We start from the raw sequence: 12,963 nt of genomic DNA on the forward strand, positions 1-12,963 counted from the left end.
GCGAGAACCTTCGCATCACTCTCGTGGTACTTTGACGTCATCCGGCTGTCGGTTCTTGTAGCGCCTCATGAAGTCGAACACATCTATTGGAACAACTTCTCCTCCCTCCAACACGAAGAACCAGCTTGCGTCACTGCCATCGCCGCCGGTGACACCGCCAACACCGCCAACTACAGTTCTGGCATGCTCTTGACGGCATATATACACGGGTACATGTTAATGAACACTTTTCTGAAAACTGACATGTGTGCACGATGTTATTTTTGAAACTGGAGAGGTTGAAATGTCCGTTTATGAAAATAGCCGCCCACGTGTAAATGAAGCATAAATCCCTGTGTCAAAGAGCTGAACCATAACAACTTCTTGTGAAGACACGCGCGTCCTCACTACGGCACACCCCTCATAACTCAATTTACAAGCCAGAAATTAAGCTCTGTTTTTTGCACAGGCCTACTAAAGGGTTTATGGTGCCACATGGTGATCAACAGTAAAAATGACAAATTTTACCTCTTAGCAAAAGGAAAAACCACCAACAATCAAAAATGCATGATTATATGATGTCATGGCTTTGCAATCAAAAAATGTTGTTATAATGGAAGTCAATGGGGCAAAAACAGTAAATGAGGGTGTAAAAGAATTAAAACTGATGCTGCACAAAAACTAAAAATGCACCAAAGCCAATGTTTTTACCAATCTTTGGCATGCCCAAGACTGTGAAAAGGGTAAAAAAAATCCAGTCCAAAATCAATGTATTAAATGCATAGCAAAATACAACAGAGGTTTTTCATCCACAACTAAAGATGCTATTTCTCCTCCCATTTATAAATGAATAAGCCTGTGTATTTTGTTATCTTAACACTGCATAATTGTAACATCAATTATTAATTGGATTTAGTCTACTAACCTGCAACCGACCAGATAAAAATCACTGTTTTACTAAACCTGTTTGATTAATGATATTTACTCGGTCCCAAAATGGTTAATGAATCAACTCACACACATCACATTAATTAATCTAAATGAAATATTTCACTTAGATAAAAGCTTAACTGGCTCCACAAAAGAAATAAATCAGAGAGCAAGCGCATTAAAGGTGGAAATGGGCTGGTCAGGACCTGCAGCGAGTAGTTTCACATGCTCACGATTCTCCTGATTGGCAGACTGTGGGGAGGGGGCGGGGCTTGAGTGGAAGCACCTGTTTACCTGCTTCAGTTCAGTTGAATGTGAGAGTGACTAAAGGAAAGGGTACAGCAAACAGGTGATCAAACCGCTGGATTTTTTGGATTATTCTCTGATTTTGGTCGCTGTATCGAAAGGTAATCTTGAATCATTAATGTAAAATCTCTCATGAAAGTTTTGTTAAGCTTTATGTTAACATACAGAGCAGGAAGTAAATGGGTTTTTATAGGAGGGACTGTAGTTTGAACTTTGTTCTACACCACAACAGCTAAGAGAAATGAAATCCTTGTGTCCATCAGACCTTCACTAATTATTTTCTCATCTCTTATAAGACTGAAATGAGTATTGCCAGTGTTATGCGTTCATTCACTAAAGTATTGCTGGATGTACCGTATAGCTTTATGATTTCAATATGAGAAATGTTTGTGTATGTGCGTGTGTGTGTGTGTGTTTAAAGCTTAAGACTTCTGTTTCTCAAGGTCTTACAGTCATAACTGTTTGTTTATTGGGCATCTGCTTGTCGTTTTTTGTGTTGTAAATTTTAAACAGGAAACCCATTCACTTTGCATACGAACTTACTTTTTGATAACTGCAATCTGTGTATCAAATGTAACATCACAGTAACATGTTTACTAGGCATAGTCAATCCTATCACTCTTAAAGGGGTAGAGTTAAAGACTTTAAACATTTAGTTTTTAATAAAAAAAAAACTAAAACGATTAATCAAAGTAACTAAAGAGACACTAATATAGTTTAAAGCTATTTAATCTATCAATAAATAAAAAAACAGTATAGGATCTATATACTACCATAATAAAAGACTCACTAATTATGGTTATTATATCCGCCAAATCATCCTAAATTAGTGTTGGCCAATAAAAGCTTGTATCTGTCAACAAACACACATAAAGATCACTTGTGGATTGTGATTTATTAGTTTCGCTAGTTGACAGCCATAACTATTTTAAAGAGATTTATGATTCGCACCTTAAAATTGAAACTGGAGTCTTTCTTCCATTACAGTTCAGCCGAAATGACATTGACATGACGAGTTTGCCGTACGTGAGATCTTAAAGATCAGATTCAGATGGTTCACACTCGAGTCAGCGAGGGACAATGACACTTTTTTCATCTTTTCCTGCAGGTTTTCTGCGAGACGTTGACATTTGGCTATGATCAGACACTGGATTACCTTCAGCTCACCGTTGGCTGCATTATATGTTGTTGCAGTCTGTCTAAATCATGCAGGTGTGTAAAATATGCTTTATCTGATTATTATAACGCACCGCTTCGTAGTAAAGGTCACTTATCTTTTCATTTGTGTGGGGTGTATGAAGTTTCTATGGGAGTCTAAAGTGTGACAGTGCTATGCATAAATTCACCCTGCATATTAAAAAGTTGCACTGGCCTCCCACAACACTACAAATCCAAAAAATGTTAGTGTTTCAGACATTCACTCAAGTTCATTGTATTGCTTTAAACGGCAGGTTTAGCATGACGAAAATGTATGTATATGGGTGATTCTCACGAAAACTTGGTTTTAAAAATGTCAAGCATGAAAATGTAAAAATTGCTTAAATTTACTAAAAAATAAATAAATAACAAAGTCTGGAGTAAATGGGAACATTAATTTAAACACTTTTACTTACCATTTAACACTTTTTGTAACATAATTTAAGAAATTAGTCCTAAAAAATCTCATTACCGCAATGACAATGACATATTTTCAAAATGACATGACAAACCTGAAAGAACATAATTTGGAGATTCTGCACATGCATTTAAAATCAAAGTATTATGCTTCTATTAATTAAATTAACATTTAATAAGCATCTGTTGCGGTAATGATAATCAAAATGTCGTGTAAGCATTTTGACAAGACAATATTTCAAATTAACTGTAAAAAAATGATCTTACCTGGTAGCCATCTTGAAGTAATTGGTCCATGTGCTTGGTCACTCAAAATCAAACTTTATTAAAATTCTGTATGTGTGCTTAAACTGTTCTCAAAAAGTGTTGCGGAGGATGAGGACATCAGGCATGGACACATCATTTTCCTAATTTTTCTTCATTATTATTATACATGAATATTCAGTAAATATTTTTTCTGTCATCTAAAGTAGTCTAGCAAAACATCCATTTATTTTTTTCCTAAATATTTTTGTGTTAATTTGATTAAATTACAACATAACGCATGTTCAAACACAGTCGGACACATTGCGGTAATGAGAATTTCAGCAGAAAATGAGATAAAATTATAAATTCTTATGTTGAAATCACACATTGTTCAAGGTAGAACACAGTATTGTGTTAATTCTGATTCTTTTTAATATTACTATATTACACATTTTATAGCTAAAATCATTAGTGCCGTGGTGTTTCAATGGTTTCGTAAGAATCACCCATATGTTCATTATACATAAATGTGCATCTCTGAGCGTGCACACAACACTGTTGCTCGACACGTTCACACTTGGAGTGCTTTTTATTCTAGCTGCAAATCACAGTCACTCCCCATGTTTTGTGTGAATGTCATTCCTCTCAGTAATACTCATAGTCACCTAACAAGTTCTGTTGTTTTGTGGTGCTGAGAACAGTGAAGCAGACAATCTATAGGACTTTTAGAAAAAAAACAGGCGCCCCTGGCATTTCAGCTGTTCCTGAACTGCGGCAGACAAGTCATCCACCTGGAATAGAAAGCAAAGAGTTGCTCTTAAAGTGACTGTGATCTTCAGACGCAGCGATTTTGACAGGGGCGTCTGAGGACTGTGGCATACTTACCCAAGAATCAGTTCAACTAAAATCACCTAATTGTCGTTTCAGGCAATCAGTCGGCCGAGTTTGTGCTAAAAATAAATAATGGTTGTTTGGTAAAAATGTGTGTTTCTAACAGCAGTGGCAGAGCATTTTAATGTCATTTTTATAATACCTGCCAGCTGTGATATTACAATTAATTGCAACTAATCGTTTGCAGAACAAACGTTTTTGTTTGCATCATATATAATATGTGTGTGTGTGTATTGTGTATAATAATTATTTATATTTAAATACACACATGCATGTATAAATGAATGAAGTATTTGCATATGTATATACATTTTTAATTTATATTACAGCATATATACTGTAACATAGACTGTAAAAAAAGATAAAAAAGCCCGTTCGTTCTATTCCATTGGTGAAAAGTGAAGCCGCCAGTGTCCCGATACGGCGCTGACATCTTGGGTCTTGAGTCTGCGCAGTAGCGATTTCGGGACCAGCGCAGTAGTGAGCAGTAAGTAAAGCCGCAAAATCAAGCCCCCGCCCTCGCAGAATGCGGATATCACTGCTGTCAATCATGACGTCACACAACCGTTTTTATAGCATTAAATAACTAACTAAAAACAAACTTATTTTAAAAACAAACACTTGTGTGATAAAAACTACAGTAAATGACAGAAGCCAGCTTTGGAAAAAAGATAATTGAAGTGTAATTAAATTGTTTAGTTGGTCTCAAGTCCCATTGAAATACATGGGGGAGGCGGGGTTTATTACCTATACTAGGACCAGTCACACGGGGGGGGGGGGGGTTTGGGGGGGGGGTGATCGAGACAGTTTGGCTTCACTTTTCAGGGCTTGTGCGGCACGCTTGATATATAAATATTAATACTTAATACAGTCCTTCCAGAAAAATAAATTTTTTTGTGATTGTTGCGGGCAAAAATCCTTGATCTTCCGGCACGTTTTCTTAAAAATTGCAATGGAATATGCAGGATATTTAAGTAATTTTATGTAATGAATTTGCGGGAACTTGCAAAAATTGCGGAAACTTGCAAAAACTGCGTTTTAGGTTTGCAGCTTTTCAATGATGTTTATGTCGCATAATTACGTCACTTCATAACGTTCCCACAGCGCTTGTGTAAAGTAAATGCAACATTTTTAAACTTTCTGCTAAGATATAAGTGACTTTTTGCTCCGAAAATGCAGGGATTATGAAATCATGCAAGCCCCACAAATTTTGCACACGGAAATCTGCAATTTATGCGGTGAAAGTGCAGCGTATTTGAAAAAATGCTTTGGCTTTTGGATGATAATGCATTGTATCATGCGATCGGATAATCACGCTGTTCTGGAGGCACTGTTAATATATTCATGGATGTGTGTTTTAAAGGTGCAGTGTGTAATTTATAGAAGGATCTCTTGACAGAAATTCAAAATAATATCCAAAACTATATTATCATGGGTGTATAAAGACCTTTTTATAATGAACCGATATGTTTTATTACCTTAAAATGAGACGTTTTTATCTACATACACCGAGGGTCCCCTTACATGGAAGTCGCCATTTTGTGCCGCCATGTTTCTACAGAAGCCCTAAATGGACAAACTTTTTTTTACTAAGTTGTCTCCGACGGTGACATGTTTTTCCGGTGGTGGCTAACGTAGCTTCTCTATGCATTTCAAAAGCGAGGGGTGAGCGGTGGACTGAGCCATCAGTTGCAATTTACAACCTCACCACTAGATGTCGCTAAAATTTACACACTGCACCTTTAATATTAATATATACATAATTATTATACACAATACACACATATATATGATGTAAACAAAAACTTTTATTCTGCAAATCATTAATTGTGATTACTTGACTATAAGGGAGTTCATGTTAAGTATGATAAACAATACGGTTGAATAATACTAATTTTTAGGGTGCTTAATGTATGCATAATGTAAAAATGACAAAAAACCAGGTAAGAAGCACTTGACTTAAAGTAAAAAAGTCATTCAATATGACAAGTTTATTATATAAGAGACAACACACATTTGTGACCCTCTCTGTAAAATCCAGGCTAAAGTCTCATCAACATTTCATTGATTTCAATCTTTTACATTATAAAAATATCAAGGCTATTTTTCACAGAATGTTCTTTACATTATGTAAGATGACTTTATTGTATGTAATACACATTAAATCACGCAAAACGATTGGGTTTTTATAAACAAAGTCACAAATTTGTAAACTAAATAATCATACATTCATTATTTTGTATCTCTTTAAACTTGTAGGCCTCTCCATGGCCATAAAAGTGACATCCACAGGGTCACAGACTGTCAAGAAAGCCCAGGGTGAGAGCCTTACTGTGGGCTGTACCTACACCGTAGACCCCTCCGTGGATGTCGGAGATCTGGACATCGAATGGTCACGTGTCAGTCAAGACATGACCCAGAAAGATCAGCTGGTGAGCGAGGAGGAGGGAGCGCTGAGAATATTAGGAGATTACACCATAACTCGTCTTTTATTGATGCTTGAGCTGCTTAATCGCACCTTTAAAGAGAATAGTTCAACCAAAATCTGCTATCATTTATGAGTTTTTTATGGATTTGGGTTTTTAAGCTCATTTTGATTAGATAAAAATGCAAGCACAATTCTATAAAAGTTCTCAATTTGTGTTTCATAACAGAAAGAAAGTAATATGGGTTTGTGAGTAATGACGTAAGTGTGAGTAAATGTTACACCGTGTGCCTGATGGAAAGTGTTTCCGTTCGCGTCAAAAGCATCAGAATATTCTTAAAATACACCGCCTGAGATGTTTCTCAGCAGGTGAAAGTGTATTATTATTGGCTGGACTAAAAGGACACACGTCAAGTAGCTTGTCAACTCTTTACCTAACGTTTGCAGTCTTCAATGGAAAAAAAAATGATAAAAGGATGTTTCATATAGACACTGTTGAGTCCTCATCAAACAGATCATCTTGTCAGATTTGGTCATTTCTTTCCTTGCCAAATTGCTTAACGTCAGGCCTTCTAGGGATGTGTTTCTGACATTCTGAATAATCCTTCTACATAACAACGTCAGGTGGTTAGACCTGTTATATTAGATAAGGTGCACTGATCCGCCAGGCCCCACCTCATTGGATCTCTGTCTGCATGTCTAACAGATTTTAACTTACACCGGAGGGAAACAGCACGAATATGGAGAGTCAGGACTGACGAGCCGCTTTAAATTTGTTGCCGACCCCAGCCTCGGAGACGCCACGGTAACCTTCACCTCTCTGCTGGTCTCGGACACGGCCACGTACCAGTGCAAAGTCAAGAAGGTGCCGGGCATCGACTCTAGGAAAGTCACCGTGGTGGTGCAAGGTGAGCACAGACATGTTTCCTGTCTCTCCAGACTATTTAATATTATCCCGCCCCTGGGTTTCTGTCGTACCGGTTCACTCCACCCTAATGTCTCTTTCATCCAGTCTTTCACAATGACATGGGTGGAATGATAGGCGGGGCAGATGCTCTTTGTTAACCCCTTTAATGATGTTTGTCTCCCTCATCCTCGGCCCTACCCTACCGACTCATCTGTCAACATGGATGATCATCCATTTGTTAAAGCTCAGACACAGTGCTAACGTTTTACTAAACAAAGATTTACTATGTTTGCATTAAGCATTCTCAATTTTAATTGGCTGTCAAGTCTGTTCGGGTAAATATTTGCTCTGTTTAAAGAAAAGCATACTGTTAGGCATGCATGTCAACATGGTATGGTTTGGTTTAGGTCGTCATGGCCTCTGTCTTATTGTGTGTGTTTTTTTATTTTAGTTAAACCCTCACCTCCTAAATGCTGGGTGGAAGGCGGCGAGGAGAAGGGCTCGACTGTTTCGATGCGATGCAGATCCTCACACGGTACGGCTCCTCTAATGTACACATGGACGAAAGATACTGGTACCCTGCCACCGACCGCAATACAAAGTAAGTGAACCCAGGCCTAATTTAACAATATTTGGATTCTTCAAACATTTGGTATGCGAGTCGTAAACATGAAAACAAAAGTATTTTAAAGGCCCTGAAGCCACCCGACGGGTTTGATCGTGTGCAGTGCGGTGTAAACTACTCAGGAGCGTTCGGTATGACTGCACATTCTGAATGACTGTTTTGTTTGCAGATTCTCAAACTGGAGAGATGCTTATCAGAAACCATAGCGAGAGCTACACAGGGAAATACCTCTGTGAGGTCAGCAATGAGGTTGGCAAGGAGCAATGCACATACACCCTTCAAGCATACAACCGTGAGTATATAGCGCACTATGTGTATGTAACCCACTAAGTCAGTGAGACGAACGACAAAAAAGTGTATATAATGAAAGCATAATATGCACACTTATATCGCTCTTACGTGCGTCGAAATGTCAATGCATTACATAAGAAAATATCAAAGCAAGTGGCATTTATTTTAAAGATTCGAGCACGAGGGATATGGGAGACTTTGGTTGTCATACATTCAGTGATTATTTCTGAGGGTACGGTGAGTTTGAAAAATGCTTCATTGTCTGAACCTTGTGTGACATCATACTCCTTGAAATCCTTGAAAGTTTGTGAATCTGGCGGGGGGATTTTTAGGCCCTGGAAGTTATTGAAAATATACATATATAGATACAGGTCATTGAAAGTGCTTGAATCCGAATTTTTCTCGAAAAAAAAAATCCATATTATTCCATGTGTAGGGTAGGATAATATCATAAAAATTCTAGACTTTTAAGCACACCTGCTAAACTGTTAGTTTTAAATGCTTATATCTTCTGTATGTGAATGTTGATTCACACCAAAATGCTTTTTTGCATAGTTATGTTTGACACATGAAAACGTCTCGGGTTATGTATGTAACTGTTGTTCCCTGAGAAGGGAACGAGACGCTGCGTCTCCCTTGCTATACTTCCTGCGTCACTGTAACGCCGTCTTTGGCAATATTTCAGATAGTGATATACAGTACTTCCTGGCCCCGCATCACCCTGTCTTTGTCGGTAAGCCTCACCATTGGTTAAATTTGATATACACATTCAGACACACTTACCCCTGGAGGCGTCCCCAAAGTGTCACCTCAGTGACGCAGCGCAAGTTTCCTCGAAAGGGAACAGTAACAATGTATCTTTAAAGGTAACACGATGTAACCTTGCTCTCACTTGAAATGTGTCCCCACATTTATACCTTAAATTTTAGGGTATTGGACCTGGAATGTCCTTGAAAGGTCCTTGAATTTGAAGTTAACTAAGGTGTGGGATCCCTGGATATAAGAAACCTTTTTTGTAAATCATTAAATTACCTAATTTAATTTATACAGTAAACCATTATATAGGTTTTGGATTAGGTGTTTAGAAATGAACATACAAAACCACTGCTAGAGAATACAGAAGTTATATACACAGCACATGATAACAAGCCCCAAGCTTCTCCATGCTGTTAAAATATTTACAGATTGGACATTGACAACATTTTGTTGAGTCAGAAAAGAAATGATGGCTTAAAAGATTTGTAGATGACGCTTGTTTGATGTTATCTAAGACAATGATTTATACAACGAATCTTTTTATCATAAGATTGAAATGAATGGCTGTCAGTCACTAAAATCTTTTTGGTCCAATTACTCAGAGTAACAGCAATAAGATTTCTGAGAGAAAAAAAATCATTATACAGTACAGTAGGTGTCCTTGTACAAAATATGCAGCCTTACTCAGTAGAGAATTTGTTTTGGAAATAGTGGTTTCATAAACTACTTTTTTCTCTAAGGCTTAGTTTACACAACAACAATCTAGTCATTTGCATTTTTTGTTTGCTATTTTGACATTTTACAAAAGGTGGACACTACTTAAGTATTTTAGTTACATTTTCCAAGCATCTGTGCTTCAGAGTGTTTGTCCTGGGACAAATGTAGTTTACTAAAACATTTTCACTACATTCTAAAGCATAGATTCATACTGTGTAATCCTTTTATATTGCATATTAAACTTGATTTAATACCTAATGTACTTAAATATTAAATATAAACCAAAAATTATGTAATGTAGTGACGTAAAAATTATGATATATGCTTTGGAATGTATGTTTTCCAAATAAAAACACTGATAAAATACGAATACTTAAAAATGTACTTTAATGTAGAAAGTAAAAATACTTAAGTATACATCTCTGCATTTTACATACTAACAACAAAAATCGGCATTTACATGGACCTGCAAAAATGCTGCATTACGTGTGCCAGGCCAGTAGATGGCGATGTTACTTTGTAAAGAAACACTACACGAATGTACGCATTCTTCTAAAGAGCAATAAACCAAAAAACAATCAAGATGACAAAAGCATAAAGCAGTTTTGTTTAGTCATACAAGTGACCCAGGACTATAAAGCGGCAATTTTGTAAACTGTTGAAGCGTTAAAAAACGCAGTATAAACTTCACTCAAAAAATGATTCAAGCCCTTCTTAGACATGACACATTAAAATTGTGTTCAATAAATGTAAAATACCTCATTAAGAGCAATAAGTATATATATATTTAATTAGTCTAACACAAAATGAATATGTACCATCATTTATTGATTTAGTTTTAATTGCGTTAACACAATTAGTTTGAGTTTGGGTTCTGGAAAAATAATTTCCCAGCATACTTTGCATGCAACTGCTTTTGGAGAGTAATTTTTTTAATTAAGTGTTGTTTTATGCATTTTTTGGTAAAGAAAAAGACTTAATAGTGTTTAATGTCCATTTATCTTTAAGCGTTTGTGTTATATTTTTTCAAATTGTTTGGTTACCATCGTGCAGAAGAGTGGCGCTTGTGGTTAGTTTGTGGATATAGCGTTTACTCTCAATGAGCACTAACTGTGTTAATGCCTGTTTGGAGATCAGTCTCTTCTCACATGCTCATCCAAAGTATTTTATTAGCGTGCTAACATGTGCTTATGCTAATTAGTATGATATAAAAATGTTTTATATAAAATAACAGAATTGAGTTATTCAGACTACGCTAAATCGAGTTATTCAGACTACCCTAAATTGAGTTGAGGCAACTAATTGAGTATTGCCATTTACTTTAAATTGAGTTGGACTAACTCAATATATTTTTATTGTGTAAAGCAGTTTTTTTATGAGTTAGGGGTACATATTCATATTGGATGGAAATCCTGCCTACAATTTTCTTGAGTTAATCCAATGAATCATTTTTTTGAGTGTGTGCCACCATTGTTTTGGTTATACTAGCATATTCCTACAGTATATAGACTGAATTTGGGCATGCACATGACATTACATTTATCAAAGATTCACATTTACATAGTTTACACAGAAACGCAAGGCATTATCAAAAGTTTACTGTCTCGTAAGCGAACAACCAAACCGCATTGAAAACATTATTGTGTAAACCTGAATGGTTTTGTCAGATTATTAAAATCTTGTATCTTTTCTCTCCAGCAACCAATAAAGTGGGAGTGATCGTGGGAGCTGTGATTGGTGCTTTACTGTTGCTTCTCCTCCTGCTTTTGTTACTCTGGCTCCTGATTTGCTGTTGCCACAAGCGGCGCTATGAAAAAGAGGTCGCCAATGAGATCAAGTGAGATTTATTGTGCTTGCATGGACAAGCCAAACTATCACTTTCTTCTAAGTATGTAAACGATGACTTGAATTTAGAACAGCTTAGAAACCATAGGGGAACTCCTGGCAATCACTTACAACACCTTTTTTTGTTGCATTGGCAAGAATTCAATTTTTACATGTAGCAAGTCCCAGTACTGTTTCACTCTATGCCCAAAATGATATACAGAAATGTTTTTCTATGACATCATTCTTTTAGCACCTTTATTTTTACACAAGTGTACTTTCTCCATTCCCAGCAAAGTACACACCTTAAGTGCAAGTATGTGAATTGACAACCAATGACTCAGAATGAATTCTTGGTTGACTTGTTAGTGGAACCTTGTGTTTATTACCTTGTTATTGCAACCACACCCAGTAATAACTAACCTGGATTCGTTCCCAACAACAAACACAGCATTGGTATCTACCTGTATTTCTTCTCACTCCTACACAGTGGCCTACCTATAGAAATACATTTGATTATAATTAAGCCATATCCCACAATCCCATAATAGATAACATGACTAAAAAGTTGAAATAAAATGAATAATCACCATATTTATCTAATTTTAGGGAGGATGCCGACGCCCCTGAAAGTCGACCTGGAAGCCGAAACACCAGTTTCCGTTCAATGCTAGGCTACCGCGCACATCCCGGACTACGTTACAATTCGGTCCGGCAGGCTGATATAAAACGGGCCGAATCCGGACTCAGCAGTACTTACACCGAACGCAGCAGAGCTCAAAGGGAAGCAAGCATGCTAGCCGATGATCGCAGACCCCCGCTCCGATATGACAGCAAATTTGGATACCCTGTATAACCACCGATGTCCTCCAGGAGGCGCTGCACTGAACAGATTAAGCTAAAGGTGCAATACCGCGCAAGGCCATTGCGAGATATGTGAACATTCAAACTGCACAGGGGAATATTTTTACAGTCTTAAATTTGGATACAGTTCAGGATCTTGATTTAATATATATGCATTGTATATATGTTTTTTATGTATTTTTGTATGATTTTATTTGTCTAAGCTTTTGCATAGCTGGATGTTTCGGTGAAATTGAAAGTAATTGCTGATGGTCAGTTGAACATTGATTAAAATAACAAATCTATTTATAAGAATAAAGTCAGTCTTTTTCAATTGAAAGTCAAAGGTAAAGTGTTTCATTGGTTTATGCATACTTACTTTATGCAATATTAATAATAATAAGCAATGCCTTAGAGAGTTTACCAGTCTTATTTGGTTTCCCAGTCTGGTCTGCTGGCAGGTTTTGGTTCCTTTTTAGCTTGTCTGACTAAGAGGTCAACTTAAAACCATGTTAACCAATTATTTCACCAGCTATAAGCTTGTTTTTAGTCACTATTATTATCTAGTTCACAAGTTTCGTTCAAGACACATGTAAAAGGCCTGTTTCA

At 36.8% G+C, this 12,963-nt stretch overlaps 1 protein-coding gene across 1 annotated transcript; it reads left to right on the forward strand.

The window, feature by feature from the left end:
* Positions 1-1,171: 1,171 nt before the first annotated feature.
* On the forward strand, positions 1,172-12,700 carry vsig8b (V-set and immunoglobulin domain containing 8b). Its single transcript, XM_065248223.1, has 8 exons — positions 1,172-1,316; positions 2,324-2,427; positions 6,226-6,398; positions 7,098-7,299; positions 7,750-7,899; positions 8,093-8,215; positions 11,386-11,524; positions 12,121-12,700. The coding sequence occupies exons 2-8, from the start codon at positions 2,352-2,354 to the stop codon at positions 12,365-12,367; spliced, it is 1,110 nt and encodes a 369-aa protein (XP_065104295.1). The 5' UTR covers positions 1,172-1,316; positions 2,324-2,351; the 3' UTR covers positions 12,368-12,700.
* The last annotated feature ends 263 nt before the right edge of the window (positions 12,701-12,963 follow it).

The sequence above is a fragment of the Paramisgurnus dabryanus genome, chromosome 11 (assembly GCF_030506205.2).
Source record: "Paramisgurnus dabryanus chromosome 11, PD_genome_1.1, whole genome shotgun sequence".
NCBI lineage: Eukaryota > Metazoa > Chordata > Actinopteri > Cypriniformes > Cobitidae > Paramisgurnus > Paramisgurnus dabryanus.

What these genes read in the sequence shown, in the direction of transcription:
- vsig8b (XM_065248223.1), top strand. Translation starts at nt 2,352, where the DNA reads ATGATCAGACACTGGATTACCTTCAGCTCACCGTTGGCTGCATTATAT. An exon ending in GCCACCGACCGCAATACAAA is followed by an intron (nt 7,900 to 8,092) that starts GTAAGTGAACCC and finishes TTTTGTTTGCAG; the next exon opens with ATTCTCAAACTGGAGAGATG. An exon ending in CACCCTTCAAGCATACAACC is followed by an intron (nt 8,216 to 11,385) that starts GTGAGTATATAG and finishes TTTTCTCTCCAG; the next exon opens with CAACCAATAAAGTGGGAGTG.